This window comes from Oncorhynchus masou, chromosome 29, assembly GCF_036934945.1.
Source record: "Oncorhynchus masou masou isolate Uvic2021 chromosome 29, UVic_Omas_1.1, whole genome shotgun sequence".
NCBI classification, from domain to species: Eukaryota; Metazoa; Chordata; class Actinopteri; order Salmoniformes; family Salmonidae; genus Oncorhynchus; species Oncorhynchus masou.
Window position 1 is genome coordinate 45,405,107 of NC_088240.1, and position 17,766 is coordinate 45,422,872.

General features: G+C 41.8%; 1 protein-coding gene across 1 annotated transcript in view; it reads right to left on the reverse strand.

The window, feature by feature from the left end:
- Positions 1–3,831: 3,831 nt before the first annotated feature.
- LOC135519912 (caveolae-associated protein 2-like) overlaps positions 3,832–17,766 on the reverse strand; it is a 33,500-nt gene continuing 19,565 nt past the window's right edge. The window contains exon 2 of the mRNA XM_064945128.1: positions 3,832–7,810. Coding sequence (XP_064801200.1) covers positions 6,929–7,810 — 882 coding nt within the window. The 3' untranslated portion in view covers positions 3,832–6,928. The remainder of the gene's footprint in view (positions 7,811–17,766) is intronic.

Consider the following 17,766-nt stretch of genomic DNA (forward strand, 5'->3'; position numbering starts at 1 on the left):
TTTGTTCACATTATAAGTGCAGCAATCGCATACCGCATACCGCTATAGGCTACCCACGGATGTCCCAAAAATGCAACCACCAGGAAAACTATTTCTTAAAGCGCACCGGCACCTCAAATGAGAGTGGTTTCATGTGACAGAGACACTAATATTTGTGAGATATTTAAAAAGAGGGAAGATCTAACAACTAGGATGGGTTGTTAATATGATTAGGATTGTGTGTTTTACTTCTGGACATCGAAAATACATTTTATTTGAAAACCAACCAGAACAAGAGAAAATTCTGGTTTCAATGGCATAATGTTCATGAGGAAATGTTTAGACTATGGTCAGATTTTGGTTAGGCTACTTTGAAACAAGGTAAGACATGCCTCAAAAAATTACATAAAACTGCAGGTACTGTATTCCCTCCACTCAGATTGCAAGGTGGGTGATGTGCTATGCTCAATTCGCACTGCCCTTTCTCTCGTTCTTGTGACCATTTGATCTTAACAAACCGTGCCTTGCCTATGTCGACAGAATCAAGCCGATAACGTTGTTTAACATTATATTTGTCAAACATGACTGGTGTTTAGCCTATATTTTTGTAATTATAAGTCTCAATTAAGTTTGGCTACATTTGCAGTCTCATCACCGTGGAGCTATATTTATACTCATTCAAGTCAGGAGTGTGTCCCAAAGTTGATGGGTTCATTGATCTCTTCACCAATTTCTGGAAGTCAACCCCAGTTTCGTCAGCAACATGTGACAGTGCTGGGCCTTCTGAGCAAGTTGGTAGGCGTAAGGGGTTTGTTTGGGATTCACAGAGAGTCCACTGGCAGACTTGAACTGACAGCCTGTTTGAGAGAGGGAGACAATAACTTATTGTAGATGGATATATGAGAAGCTACGTCTCTGCTGTAGCTTGGTCAGTAGGCCTACCTTTAATCACTTTCTTGTTCTGCTCTCTCTTCCACTAGTCCACTGGGCCTCTGTCATGTCTGACAGAGCTGCATTTCTAATAACTGACACTAGAAGGGAAAATATGAAGCAAAAAAGTATCGGTACATTTCTATTTAAGATTTAAGATTCAACAATCTTGAAGAGCACTGATCATGTTGCATCACCAATGGCTTAAGCAAATATTGAGGTGTTATAAGCTGATCCTAAATCAGTAGCCTAATACAGGACTTGCTGTGGCAATTAAGGAAACACAAATGACAGACTCCAGCAGTTACAATCTTTATTTGACCATTGTAAAGCTAAACTCAAGTGTATCAATTAAAAATAGACTGTATAGGAATAAAATACATTACAGCAAACGTTGCTAAGAGTTTTCTGCCATGGAGAAATAACTTATTTGTCTTGAGAGATTACAACTGGGTGAAATTATGACTAAATAAGGTATCATCTAAAAAACACGTTTTGTAGTAACAAAACTAGTACTCCATGAATCGGACTTCTTACCTGTGACATTCACCTCTTCCACCGTGAGAGCCGATGTGTGGTGAGATTTTCTGGCATGAAATGGATGCTGTGCATCACCCAGGTTGGTGCTGTTACTGTACACAGTGGTGGCAGGTGGGGTGAGTTACCCCAATGCACTATGAAGCTTATTGAAAAGCACTGTCAATAGATGTTTTAAAATAAACAAACTAGAAAACCTCAATAACAGTCACATTTGAATCACAACCTCTACATGTTGTACACATATTGTACACACTTTTTTCATCTATTGATGAAGAAAATCCCCCACATGTGGATAAGCACATGCCATGCTGTACACAGGGTACCTGGCGTAAGTTATGCCAAGGGACCATTTTATTTGTGCAATGTTTACTTGAATCCTGATTATTTCCAGGGATATACGACATCCAGAAATATTCGCTGAGTGAACAAAACATTAGGAACACATGCTCTTTCCATGACAAAGACTGACCAGGTGAATCCAGGTGAAAGTTATGATCCCTTATTTATGTCACTCGTTAAATCCACTTCAATCAGTGTAGATGAAGGGGAGGAGACAGATTAAAGGAGATTTTTTAAAGCCTTGAGACAATTGAGACATGGATTGTGTATGTGTGCCATTCACAGAGTGACTGAGCAAGACAAAAGATGTTTCCTGTGTATCAAGAATGGTCCACCACCCAAAGGACATCCAGCCAACTTGACACAACTGTGGGAAGCATTGGAGTGAACATGGGCCAGCATCCCTGTGGAAAGCTTTCAACACCTTGTGGAGTCCACGCCCAGACTAATTGTTCTAATTGTCCTTGACGGAGTGATGCTGAATGTAAAGATTAATTCTCAATTTACCCCACTGTCCCCTACTTTATTACAGATAGGAGGCTTACCATTTCATTATATGATGTGTAAATATGTCATTGCCCTCCACCATAGGTTCCATTGTTCATTGTTTAAAAACATTTTTTCATCAGACAATCATACACCATAAGATATTTCTAGGAAAGTCTTCTTGCCTCTCTTTCCCTCTAAAGCTTTGATTAGAAAAACATATTTTTACATCACACTCTGTTTACCAGACCTCCGTAATGACAACATCTCAATTTTATTACTTTGGATGCATATAATTGTGCGTTGTAGGGTTCAACTTCTGGATCAAGAGTGGTATTTCATGTGTTCACCTGGGACGTGTGAACCCAGGACATATGTCTTGACAATATGACAAATGGTTGCAATGCCATGATATTTTATACTTTTAAGTAAGTAGAAGTCCCCCCCCCCTCCAAAAAGCCATATTACAACCTAACCTATGTGGTGTGCTAACTGCGTTGTTTGCTCTTTAACCTGTTAATTTATATGCCTTGCGACCATAATATATAGGCCTAAAGGGCGAAACAATAAGAAAACAGTGGAAGAAAGCACTGCCTCCACTATTCCAGCACCATTTCAACTTCAACATTCCAACATTATCAAATGACCCCTGCTTCGTGTAATACAGTGACAACTAAAATATACCAAAAACAATTTAGTTCAATCAACATAAGCTAAATATGATGTGGTTGTCCATGATTCTGATTTCTGTGTGCGCGTGTGTGTGCATTCGTGCAAGTAGAAAAACATGTTGACTCACCCTACTTGTAGAGAAACGCCAATGACATCCTCCTCTCTTTCATGTTGATGAAACGGTCTATCAGTCATGCAGTGCACTCTTCATTTTTTTGTTGTCCTAGGCTACCTGGCTAAAATGCTTGCTTGCCTAAATTCATGGGCAACATTATCTAGTTAGCATTAGCCTTCTACATCTAGCCACATATTGAACTTCCATCCTCTCAGGCCAGGGGCACAACAATGTATGAGTTAATGGTTGGATCAAAATCACCATTATAATCATTGGCCAGTACGGAGAATTAAGTAGAACCACACGTCCAAATTCCATTATCCATCCATGGCTAATTTAGGAACGTGCCAATTTTAGCTAATTAGCCACCGGATGACAACAACACAACGAGATGCAACAATTGAAGTTATTTCTGTCAATGACGTATGCTCTCAATGCGATTTGATTTGAGTCCAGCCAAAATCCAAGCTGGCTTCCCTTGACACTTTTGTTTTGGTGCACCAGGACAATTCACAGTTGAGCTTGCTCAGCTCAGCTCAATGCTGATTGGCAAATGTTTTGTACTTTTTTTTATCAAGGGAGGCCAATTCTCGCTGGCTTCCATTGTATTCAATGTTATAGGCGGCAACAATGTCATACTCATTTTGACCAGATAGCATCAGATGGCCCACACGTAGAGAGACAGATGGGTGCTGTTTCGCTCGTTGGGATGCTTTCTCCTGTGAATTGCGAGTTGAAGGAAAGTTATGAAACACAGAGACAAAAGATAATCATTTTGATTTTGTATTTTTTTATTGGTACATTTTGTGTGGGGGGAAGCCTGGCTTCCCTTGGCATCCATGAATACACACCATTGATTGGAGATGGGCTGCGCTTTAGAAGAGAGTGAGAGAAAGATGAGTGTGAGACAAATGGGGAGAGAATGTGTGTGTGCGTTTGTGTGAGAGAGAAACAGGGAGAGGAAAGAGGAGGAGATGTCTCTGTGATGGATAGATAGAAAGAGTATATAGCTTATGGTTAAAAAATGTAAGGCCATGCCGGTGCGCAAACAGTTGGACATATCTCTCTTCAATTTATACCTCCTCTCAAAACACGGGTCCTTATTCTCCAATCATGGATTTCAAATAATTGAATTGGTGTTGGCATTAGCTGGAGGGAGTTTTCACCATTTTTAAATTCATGAGTGACCCTGAGTGTGGAGAATCGGGACGCAACCTGTCCCATGTTTTGTTCTACTCTCACTGTCCAAAAACAATGTTTTTCTAACTTATCTACCCTCCTCACCCCTCCCCTCCCCTGCCCAGGTACTCTCTATCACCCCCGTATCCTCCTCATCCTCCTTTCTCCTTCCCTTCCTCCCCTCCTTCCTAGTGAGCCAGGGCCCAGGGGCCTCCCTGGGGGCAACACACCTGTGGCCCATGAGGGCCCCAGTTCCCCCTGCTGCCACGTCCAGGCAGAGAGGGTAGGGCATGAAAAATGGGCTGCCAAAGAGTCATATGTCAAACCCAGGAATGCCTCTCTGCTCTGCCTCTCCTTCTCTCTTTCCCTTTCTTCAAGATCTCTCTCTCAACTGAGAAATAACATACAATACATCATCTGCTTAATGGTTTCATTCTGTTTTTAATTACATTTCATTAGACACCAATATATTTTGGAGGCCCCAAAGTGTGTACTAGGCACTGACTGGTTGCAAGGCACTTGTCATCAGAAAGGCATAGGCCAGGGGATGCTAACCATGAAGTTCAGGCTGATACTATATATACTCCCCACAGAGGGGTTTAAATTCCATTCCATCTTATGGATATGAAACCATATAAACAGTAGCACAAGTTAGTGGCAAGTGCTGCACATAGATTAGATGGACTATCCTCCCTTAGTGATACGAGCAAGTAGATTCCAAAAGGAGAGAATTTAAAGGAATGGAATCTTTCACTATCACTCTTATCTTCTAAAACATGCAGGAATTCCTCGCTCCCGGACAGCAATTACTCACACCAGCTTGTGTAGGCCTAAGTTTCAAGGCTTCCGTGCATGCAGGAGCATGTGAGTGAATGTCTGTGTGGGTGCCTCTGTAAATGTGTGAATGTTTATTAAGGACAATTTCACCAATCATCATACCCGCTATATTTCTGTATTTTGAAAGTTACATATCTTAACTTGATTGCTGACATGCAAAGCATTTTGGAACTATATCAACAATGGACTAATGAAACAAATACCAAAATAGATTTTGGGTGGAGTCTTCCTTTAATGTTTTGTGTGTGCATGTGTGTGTTTCAACCATATAAGAATGTGTAAATGCTTGTTTATGCTTGTTTATGCTATTCAAACCTTGTTTATGTGAGTGATCAACTCCAAAAGTCCACATTGTTAGACTATAATATTATGGAAGTACAATACTCAGGAGACAGTACCCGATAAAGTTTGACAGTATTCAACAAACATGATTCTAGATATATCATTATACCCACTGATAATCCCATAATCGAATATGTACATACACATAAGATTATAATTGCCCTGATATAGGGTGGTTTAGGAAAGTCCCAGTATGTAAAGCCTTAAGGTAGACGCCAGTAGACGTTAACACAAGACAGCTATTTCAACTTACTCTCCCCAAATATTGAAGGTGTGGTCTGTACCTAGTGAACCATTAACCACTTTCAAGCAGTTTTTTACACTGTTCTGGTGAGTATTTATTATGGCAAGTAAACTAAGGTAGGGATGGCACAAAACTGCCTCAGTTATATGGCTCTTTTTTTACCCTGCACTCAGGTTGTGTGGTTACATCAAAACATAGGTCAAATACATGTATCACAAACATTCAAATACCTGAGGTGTGCTGAGGTGCAGAATTTGCACTTTTTGGGACTATTCCAATGGTTTTATTATAAGCGAAATGAAGCACACCGCATTTGCCACATGTATTTGACTCAACCCGAACACTCTAAACGACTTTCCTTCTCTCGTCGTATTTCCTCCCTATCCCCCTTCTTACATTGAACCCGCTCTCTGAAATAATAAAAATATCCTTGATGAAGATAAGAAGCTATTTTCAGGCAGAGCATTTGGACATATTACAGCCCTATATCCCTTCAGCCTTACACCACCCTTGCTGTAGAAACCTAGCTACCAACCATACCAATGCCCAGACTGCCTGGCAACAAGCTACCATCCCCAAACTGTGGGGCTTTACCTTTTTTGCCAGAGATTTACCGGCATTCACACGAGGCAGAGGAACAAAGAGACTATCTGTCAGACAGACAGAGAGGCCAATGCAGAGACAGACAAATAGAGAGAGATAGTTGGCTCAGTGTACTGGAGATGTGCTGTTCTCTTGAAACAGAAGCAAGGTTCCAGTTGGGAAGGTGAGTAATAGTCTCTTGGCACACTGGTTATTTTCTTAAGGTAGCCCCATAGAAGGGTAGCTAGTTAAACACACCAGGCTGGAGCAAATAATGCAGGATCACTTGATCACTCTTGATAACTCTGGGTCACTCAGGATCTCTAAAGGGGAGGTTGGTGATCTGGGATCAGCCCATGGATCTCCTGGATCAGTAATACATGCATGACTGGAGTCGAAAGAGAGCTGCAGAGAAAGGGAGCTGCATGGGGATGGCCTGTATCGCTGGCACAGGAGCTTGAGTTTTTTCAGGAATAGGTCTGCTAAGGACATGTCTTTCATGTTGTGTATATACATTGTGTGTGTGTGTCCATGTGTGTGCATGCGTGCGTGTGTGCATATTTGTCTGTCTAGGAGATATCTCAGAAACATGGTTAGGAAAGACGGAGGGATGACTATACTGTTGACATGGTAATATAAAGAGGGCAGGGAATGTGCAGGAGCAAAGGTTGAGGTGGATGCAATTAAGAGGCTTGCTCCACAGTGATTCCAGTAGCAGAAGGTATGGGAGCTTTCACCTCCACCGGGTTCTCCTGCTCCTCCTCTTTGTCATCCTCCTCTTCCTCCTCTCCAATATCATCAACATGCTCCGGGACAGCGAGCCCCGCCGGACGATCAGTGGTCAGGTGACACTCAAGGCCCCCTGCTTCTCCATTGAAGGTCAGCTTGGCCTCTACGCTCCCAGTGCTAGAGGGACTAGCCAGCTCCTCTCCTCCCTCCACACCCAGCACTTCCTGGGAATGCACCTCGGCCAGGGGCAGATCCCCATCCATGCTCCCCAGGGGAGGGATATCTATGTGGGCATGCCCGCTAGGCGAGCCTCCGGGTTGGGTTGAGTCCTCCTCTTCACCACGCATCTTCTTCACATTGAATGTCATTGGCGACACCTTGAATGAGGAACTCTTGGAGGCAGGGCTCTTTGGGTGGTTTGGTGTGAAGCTCTTCTTGATCTTCTCGCGGCTCGCTGTCGGCACAATCTTGGTGCTGATCTTGCTCATCTTTTTCTCGATGCTCTGGCGTGAGAAAGCCTTCTTCAGGCTGTCCACCTTCTTCAGACTGGAGCGCTTCAGCCGGTCTGCTCTGGATCTCTCAACGGAGGGCCGGGTTGCTCCCAGACCCAGCGTTGCCTCTTCCTCCAGGGCTTCGTCTTCCTCGTGGTGACCCCCAGCATCATCGTCGGAGGAGGACAAGCTGATGGTATGGAGACCCTCCTCCTGGGAGCGGTTGGCGTCTGTGCCGTCGACGGACGGGGCAGGTGCCGCAGGGGCGTTGTCCTCCAGCTGGCTGGCCTGGGGGGTCTTGGGGGAGTCCTTGATGAACACGCTGGAGGGGATCTCATTGTCTTCCTGAAATACAGATGGGAGAGTGTTAGGATTACGAAGGTGGTCATGTGAAGGAATGGGATGATCACTTGAACCAAGCCTTAGGTCAGGACTTATTAATCAAGTGGATTAACACAAAACCATGCACACTATAATTGTTTTTGATTGTCAAACATAAGTATCAGCATTAAAACATACATACACACTGTATATCAATAGCATCTATGATTTAGTTTAATTTACATAACTCAAACCGTGCATGTGCACTGCAATAATGAGCAGTATACAGTACATCTCCAAACCTCTTCCAGAACAAATAGTTCCTACGTAATCGCAACATTTGAAAAATTACATGTATGCCATTTTTATGCTGCTATTTTTAAATTAAACTCTCATGGGAATATTTCTAACCACACATGCACATAATCCACGCAAACATTCAATTCATTTCACCGTACATTATTTGCCGCTGTATACCTTGGCAGCCATTAACGGATATCAAGGTTCAAGTGTGTAACAGTTTTGGACATGTTGTGCACATCTTTTTTCAGTAAGAGCTGACCCTGGAAGAAACCAGTCTCCACATGTTTCTTTTCTCTACACCTGCAGACATCTGAGGAATTCCTACCTGTTTCTCTCCCTCCCTCCTCTATACCTTCACTCTCTCCAGCCATGAAAAAAATGTATTGCTATGTTGAGAAAAAGGGAGTGTTAAAAAGAGAGGGTAGTCGAATCTCCTGAGATATCTAAATTATTTTGCTTGTTTGTCTTCTCTCGTCATCTTACCTCCTTCTTCCTCACCTCATTCTATGCGCCTCCATCTCCCTATTTTCTCTCTCCTTTTCTCTCTCTATACCTTTATACACACACAAACACACACGCGCACACACACACCTCCTCCACATATATTATAAGCAGCTCCAGTCTATCCCAAAATGACAGTTGGTGGTTTGTCATCTGACAGCTTCCAGAGCATTAGATACTCAAAAGGACCAGTTACAGGTACCAGCCACACCCATTGATAAATGTCAATGCTGATGTGAAAGTGGGTAAAGGGTTAAGGTTTGGAATGCGGTTAAAACAGAAAATAAATAGAAATAAAAATAAGTGCCTAGCACTGGGATTGCACCCATGAGCTTCAAAACCATAGCCCACAGTTTAAACCCTGCATCCATCCCATCTACAATGCCCTAGCAAGCTTACTAGACACTAATAGACACTCGCTTTGCCCCTAGTGAACAGTATTGAATTGCATGCATGCACAAGACATCTCCCAATGTCCTGGGGATCTGGACAAACGTCTAACACTGTAGTTGATCTGGTGGGACCTGGCTGCTTTTTGTTTGCATGCATCTATTGCTTCACAAGTTCACTCAGGGCTCAAGATATGCCAATGTAACTTCTACGAAAATCATGTAATTATGTCAAAAGTGGATTTACGCAAAAGTTTGAGTAAGTCAGGATTCAGTAAATGACCCAGAGTGGAAAGTAAGCGTGTGTGGTGTGTGTGTAAAGTGGTTATATTGGAAAGCCCCGAACTATCTTTGAGAAATTCATCTCCTTTGTATTTACTGTGTGTGTGTGTGTGTGTGTGTGTGTGTGTTTCCACTCAAACGCACGCATGCGCATGTGTCATTTATTACACAGCATGGAAGAATGCTGGAAGCTATAGGAAGGATGCCACACATTGCTTTTCTGACCATGTGATTTGTCAATAGGTTGTCCTTAGTGTCTAGTTTGGGACGAACCAGAAAGACAGGAAAGCCCTCCCCCATCAATCCCTCACTAACTCACCACCAATTGCACGCCCTTTCAGGAAAGAACATTATCCTTGACAGACTAAAGGTGCCTTAAAGAGGGGCCTCTCATTTTTTTATTGAGGTGGTGACTGTGACACATTGATGTATTGTTTAAGTCTGTTGAATTACATGAAACACAAGTATGTTAATGTACCATGTTACTTTGAAGACAAAATAACCTGGGTCATGTTCATTAGGACATGCAACTTAAAATGCTTTAAAATGCTGTGCAAAGAAAAAAATGAAATGAGTGTTTCTTATTGGACAAGTTCAGGTATTCACTTGCTGTTTCAGTTTGTTCACTTCCATTTGGTGCCTAATGAAAGTCTATGGAAAGAAACATTGCTTTGAAATCCATTAAATACATTGTGAAGCATACAGGAACATTGGTGAGCTGGATTTTTTTGTCAAACATATTTCTCCTCTTTGCACCTGGGTGACCACCAAGTCTAGGTCCAAAAGGCTCCTTAACAGCTTCTACTCCCAAGCCGTAAGACTGCTGAACAATTAATCAAATGGCCACCCGGACTATTTACATTGACGCAAAGTAAACAACCAATAATCATACATCACCAGCCTTAACTAAATATATGAAATGCCACTTCACCGTGAAATACCATATTAACCTGCAGATACCAGATACCCAGGACCTTATCTGAGCCACGCACTGCGTGATTCACAGCTCAGGTGGAATTAGGCGGATTCTAAGCATGTGCAGCTTCTAGTGACAGTGGAGGTAAATCTTTCATCAGTGTTCTGTTCTTTTGAGTTCCTCAGGATTGATCCCAAAGCCTTTTATTTAGAGGCTCCGGCTTTAAGGAAGTGCCTCTAAACGCTGCGCGGATTCAGTTTTACTAATTTCTACATCATATGGATACACCCATTTTATCAAAGCCTCCATTGACATGGTAATCAATATGACTGTTTATGTTGAACTCTGGTTTAAGGCAATGATTCTCACATGCACTAATGTGTATTTAATATGGATTAGGAAAATCAAGATTGACAGGATTCTCAGGCGTTCCAGGCACAATAACCGTATCCAAAATGTATTTATTGCAAAGAAGAACAGCTGACCAATAGCATAGGTCAACTTTTGTACTATGACGGATAGTAAATTGACATAGGCTAGTGCTTTTGCTTTTGCTTTTCGTTAGGCCTACTTATCTTGTTGGCTGACCAAAAGTAGGCTAAATGTGGACAGTTCTTTAATATGCGCCTCAGAATTCGATGAGAGGGACGAGTGCAGTTGCGCCCCCCATGTGTCTGTCTTCATTCACTAATTTTGTATACATTTTTTATTTAACCTTTATTTAACTAGGCAAGTCAGTTAACCTCTTACATCTATGGGGTGCTATTTCATTTTTGGATGAAAAACGTTCCCGTTTTAAACAAGATATTTTGTCACAAAAAGATGCTTGACTATGCATATAATTGATAGCATTCGAAAGAAAACACTCTGACGTGTCCAGAAATACCAAGATATTCTCTGTGCGTGCCCTAGAACATGAGCTTCAGGCAAAACCAAGATGAGATGGCATCCAGGAAATGACAAGGATTTTTGAGGCTCTGTTTTCCATTGTCTCCTTATATGGCTGTGAATGCGAGAGGAATAAGCCTGCCCTTTCTGTCGTTTCCCCAAGGTGTCTGCAGCATTGTGACGTATTTGTAGGCAGATCATTGGAAGATTGACCATAAGAGACCACATTTACCAGGTGTCCGCCCGGTGTCCTGCGCCGAAATTGGTGCGCAAAAGTCACCTGCCAGTATTTTTCCATGCGATACAGAGAGGAAAGCAAGCTTCCACGAACTGCATATCAATGAAGAGATATGTGAAAAAACACCTTGAGGAATGATTCCAAACAACGTTTGCCATGTTTCGGTCGATATTATGTAGTTAATCCGGAAAAAGTTTTACGTTGTAGGTGACTGAATTTTCGGTTCGTTTCGTTAGCCAGACGCAATGTAGAAAACGGAACGATTTCTCCTACACACAGACGCTTTCAGGAAAAACTGCGCATTTGTATGTAACTGAGAGTCTCCTCATTGAAAACATCAGAAGCTCTTCAAAGGTAAATGATTTTATTTATTTGGTTATCTGGTTTTTGTGAAAATGTTGCGTGCTAAATGCTACTCAAAATGCTATGCTAGCTTTGCATACTCTTACACAAATTAGTCAATTTCTATGGTTCAAAAGCATATTTTGAAAATCTGAGATGACTGTTGTTAAGAAAAGGCTAAGCTTGAGAGCAGACGCATTATTTTCATTTTATTTGCGATTTTCAGAAATTGTTAACGTTGCGTTATGCTAATGAGCCTGAGGCTTTAGTCACAAACCCGGATCCGGGATGGGGAGTTTCAAGAAGTTAAGAACAAATTCTTATTTTCAATGACGACCTACACCGGCCGAATCCGGACGATGCTGGGCCAATTGTGCGTCGCCCTATGGGACTCCGAATCACGGCCGGTTGTGATACAGCCTGGATTTGTAGCCTACTTCTTACCTGAAATTCCTGTGAGATGGACCCAATCATGTGACGAGCATTAGCTACATCTGACAGAGCCATGTGAGTGAGAGGTGCTTCGGAGCAGTGCAGCTGGGAGAAGGGAACTATAATTATTATATTCAGCCCAAGGGCACAACAGCCACATTGGCCACAAAAGGCATGGTGAGAATATTATCAAGTGCTTGTCAAATTGTGAAATTGTGAAATTGTGAATGAGAGACTGATGAAATGTGTGCAGCTTTAGACTTTTTTCAAATCATCATTAGAGTCACATCATACAGCCTTAGAATGTATTCTAATCAAATACATAGCCCAACGTTCTTATCCTAACTAAAGTTGAATAAATATTGAATAAGTTGAATAAATACTTAAATTAAGTATACACAATGCCTTAGGGAAGTATTCAGACCCTTGACTTTTTCCACATCGTGACCCGTTTCAGGAAACTAGGCGTATGTCGCGGGTCACTACTTCACAGGAGAGCCGTTTGAATGTAAACTTTTTTAAATTATCAAAATGCTTCTATTTTTTTTACAGAAATGACTTCTCGAATATGTGAACGTTCAACGTTTGTTAATAACAAACTTGTATACCATCTGTAAATACAAATACAATTCTTAAATTAGCCTAGTAGGTTTAGCCACAGAAAAAGCGGCATCCTTCCCACGAGCCATGATTGGCTGAGATAATGAGTGGGCTGGACATGCCGAGAAATTAGTTTGGATTGGTTTGCCATATAACCTTCTTCTGTCTATTTGACCGGGTCAGTATGTCTAGGTAATCCTGTCTAACGTGTTTTTTATGTATTGTCTATTGCTCTCCACTTTCTGGGGGACGGAGTTTTGAAATCAGTGGAATTAGAGTATGATAGCTAAGGGGATGAAGAAAACACCTGTCTCGGGATTACATCTTCAAACTAAGGGCAACCGTGGCATCTGTGACAGAGGGAGAAGCGTGCATCCATGTATATGAGCAAGATTGTCAGGCTAGCTACAATTTCAGATATTACACGTTTTTAATTTTATCAAAGTCATTTTAATTTCAAGTTAAAGTGTACTGTTAGCTAGCTAGCTAACATTAGCTGTCTGGCTCCTAGCTAACCTTACGTGTATGATCTGTGTTGTAATATTATTCGTATCTCAGAGCCATTTGCTTTGCTAGGTATGGCCTAATATTAGCTGGCGAACATTGAACCTGGTTGGTTAGCTACCTGCAGATTCATGCAGGGTAGTAAAGTCACTAGTTGGGATTATGGTTCATTGTTTAGCTATCTAGCTAATTACATGTCTTAACAAAATACTCCACTATGCAAATAACCATTTCAATAGAATGTTCATGATGTCACTGCAACAACTGTTGATAGACATAGCTGATAAATTCACTCTGGCTATCTAGTCTGATTTCAGAGAACTCTTGTATGAGTGTGCCAGAACTCAGAATAACTGACAAATTTACAAACGCTTAACACCTGTTGAATATGGCCGGTGTCACGGTGAACGTTGGCAAAAAATAGCATAACTAAATTGTTGCCAACAGCACAGTTGCAGTCACCAACGTTCAAGATAACATAGAAACAGCCTAACCAGCTCTGCTAGGGTGAGTAAAATGGTCAGTGAGCTGTTGTCTCATTTTTGTCTGGAAGTAGCTAGCAAGCTAGCCAATGTTAGCCAGTTAGCTTTGGGGCTTGACTGCTATTGTTAGGACAGATTGCTCCTCAGCCTCACATGTGAATCCTTAAAGAGATGGGTGGGGCTAAAGCTTAAGAGGATGTGAATGATGCTGAATGGGTGTAGTCAAAGAAGAGCCCTCCAGTAGGTGTAAACAATTATAAAAGTGAGGTGAAAGTTTATCAACTTTCAAAGCAGAATGACTTTCTTATTGTTCTTCAACTATGGTGTGTGGTATGACATTTTATAGCTCTGAGTTTCTACTTTTAGCCAATAAAAAAACACAATTTAAATTGTTATTACATAGGACCGAATTGAGCCGGTAGGTCACATATAACATAGCCATATCAGGGCCTAAAATAAGGACAACTCAGAGTATGGTATACTGTTATTCTGAAGTAGACTACATTTTCTTCATATCATGTTTCTTTAGGTCTGTCTAAAATAAATAATGGATTTATTGTGATTGTGTATATTAACATGATGTATTATACTTTTTTGAATGTAGATGTTACAAAGGTCTGTATCAGTGGCTTGTAGGTTATGCGTGGAAGCCAGGAGATGCTAAATATGTTTATGTTAATTCATGTCTCAATTACCGTGAGACCAGCAGTTATTTGCTTGACAATCACCGTCTGACAAAATTTCATGACCGCCACAGCCCTAGTTAGCACCTTAGGGCACAGGTCTAGTTTCAACCAGACCTCACTGGGTTAACCTGTTCTCCCTCTTTCCTTCCTTCTTGTCAACCATCCACTCCCTTCCCTCCATTTCTCCTTCCTGCTGTTGATGAAAAGAAGCAACTGTCCCCATTTCAGCGCAGAGATGACAAACATATCGAGTGCCACACCCATACTTATCCTTCCAACTGTCGCTCCGAATTCAAAATTGTATTAACATGTTCAGTGGTGACCCGTCATTCAGGGCAGGTGGGCCTGTTTAGCATGTTACTTTGGCATTAATACATGTCACATGTCATTTTGCAAACAATGTAAAACAAAATATAGAGTTAATAGTTTCATGCAAACATGTTCTCTTTTTTGCTTTCTTGAGCAAGCCAGCTCCAAAATGCAGGTGTTTCAGCCTAGCTCAGGGCTTTCTGTGGTGGTGGGGCAGCCAGCGGAAAATTTTGAGCGTAGGGGTTGGTAATGTTCTCTAGTTGCGGCATGATTGGCTCAGTGCTCTGTCACTCATGGGGACACTATGTCACTGCAACATCTATGGGTAGAGCTTGAAAATGCAAGCCCTGTGGGTGCTGCCATAGATTTACATTAGAAGTGCCCATCCGAGAAGGCTCAATATCACTGGCCACAGATAAAAGGATGTCAAATCATATTATATCTACCGTAGCTTTGATTGGACTGATCATGTCAACATACCATCCAAATCTTAGCTAGCAAGCTAGCAGTCATCATCATGAATCAAGTCGACAATATACTGGCAAATCCTTTTCAATCCTTGTCAAAAGAAGAGAAATTATGAAGAGAAATTATAGATAAAACGTATCGGTGCTCATCGAATATTGGATATAAACATTACACAAGTTGGAATTCGCAAAATCAACAATGAGTGGTTTGGAAGGAATCAGCAGTGCAGAGCAGTCACTAGCCTGCTATTCAGTGGAGCCACTATGTTGTCCAAGTCTGGGTTTAAGGGTCTGTTTTCCAAGCTTAAAAGGATAAACATTCAACATGAAGGGACAGAAAAGGTTGAATACATTACCCATGCTGTCAATCCAGCGTGACTTATGCTGTGTTCAAAACAACTGGAAACTTGGAACTGGGAAATCTCAGAATAAAGTGAGTTCAAGACGACTGAGAATACGAAAAAAACTGAGCTCCGACTGGGAAAATACGTTTTGAACAGTCATCCAACTCAGAATTCCAAGTCGGGAACTCGGACCACCTTCTAGAGCTCCGACATGAAGATCACTGATGTCCTGATTCAACCTTGTTTATGTTCAGTGTTCACAATTGTCTTGAAAATACCATGAATCCAGAGAATGCCAGAGCTTGATGACAAAGTTTGATGACAACATTTACCCATGAAGGATTGCCGCGCCTCCTTGCTGTTTAAGTCACCACAGCACAAGGGGAGTCCAAAAATAGCTTGTATGATGCTGATGTAATATGCCAGGGAGAGATGTATACTGCAGCTAAGAAAGTAATTCTAAGTGTATGTTGTGTAGTAAGCTGTTAGTATCCCATGTGTAATTTGGTCCCTTTCCCCCGCCTAACTGATTCTACTGTTCTGACTTGGTGGTGCCCATGTAGCCAATAGCCTGTTTTAGAGAAATGTCTTCATTGAATTTTCTAAGCGCTTTCATTCTTTGCTTATATGCCCCCCTTATTTATCCTATGGTTCTGACTTGGTGTACAGGGAGGATACTGTAAGAACGGCCCATGTTCTGAATTCTGTCGCTGTACACTGAGATGCAGTGCCTTTAGACTGCTGCGCCACTCAGTAGCCCTACAATAACTGTGTGTGTGTGTCATTTACAATTTCTTAAAAAATGTATTGAACCTTTATTTAACGAGGCAAGTCAGTTTAAGAACAAATTCTTATTTACAATGACGGCCTACACGATCATTGATATGCTTTTTCTTCACTAATCTAAACGTAATTGTTCCAACCCTGATGCAACAAACCTGATTATGTTAACTAAACTTTGTTTGAGCAGAGCTGGATAAAACGCCTGTACACCCAGTACACTGCAGCTCTTCAGAAAGGTCCCCTGAGATAGACAGACTAGCTACTCTGAGTTGATGAAGGGGGCAATGTAAGCCAATCCTGCATACTCTTTATGTTCTTTAGAAGAAGTATGGGTGTGGCACGATAGTGTCATCACTGGCTTGATGAGATCAGCAAAGAGTCTGGCAACAACAAGTCACTTCCGTCTATGTTCCCTTTTGATACAGTGACACAACAACAACAAAAATATTTTGGATCTCAAGTCATTCAAGAGGCACACTTAAAGTACTGTCTTTCCTTATATTGAGTGTGTGTGTGGGTGTGTGCCTGTGCATATGTCTGTGTATGCTTGTGTGTATTCTTGGGATTGCATTATCCATCTAGCTCATCTAGCCTACCGGTATATTAACTGTCCTATCTCTAGGGTAATACATTAGCTTAACATTTCCCTTACCCAGATGTCATAGCCTACATTTAAAACAAAGCCCTGTCTCTACAACATCGAACCACATGAAAACAAGCCATGAAACGAGGGTCTATCTATCCTGAATGTGTTTTGAAGGGGCTGCCAAATGACACCCTATTCCATATTTAGTCAGGTGTGTATAGGGAATATAATCCTATAGGGAACAGGGTGCCATTTAGGCCTTGCACATTGACTTCATGTGGTCTCTATGGAGAACAGGTGTATTTTCTGAGCCCTCCAAAAATCTACTAGGAGGTTGATTCCCATGGGGCAGCGGTTGGCACAGGTGGGTTGGCACAATGAGTCAGGTGCCAACTGGGGACTTCGTCAACGAGAGGGCACCACGTCACATCACTTACTTAACACACACACACACACGCACACACAATTTCAGGAGAGAGGCATGGGAGGTGCTCAAAGGAGGGAGAAAGAAGACAACAGAGAAACTAAGACAAACGAAGTCTGAGTCCTCAGAGACACTTGGGTGATTGCCTTGTTATTGTGTGGTTTGAATGGATTGAGAGGAAGAAGGCTCAATGCACATTCAAACAAACGTATTAACGCATCCCCTAAGGGGATGGACTCGACACACAACTTGGGCACAAACCAAAAGTCATCTAACTAATTTCGAACCACTTCTCTTCTCTTCTCACTATCTCTGTCTCTCTGTATTTATGTCACTCTCATTTTTCACCTTTTTACCCTTCCTCCATCTCAGTCCCTTCATTTCCACTTTATCTACACAGCCACCTCCTCCCCCTCCCGACATTAGTGTCATCACATCCCCTTGTCCTGGAAAAATAACAAACCTGGAGCCTCTTCCCTGAGCCTCTATCCATGGAAATTTGAC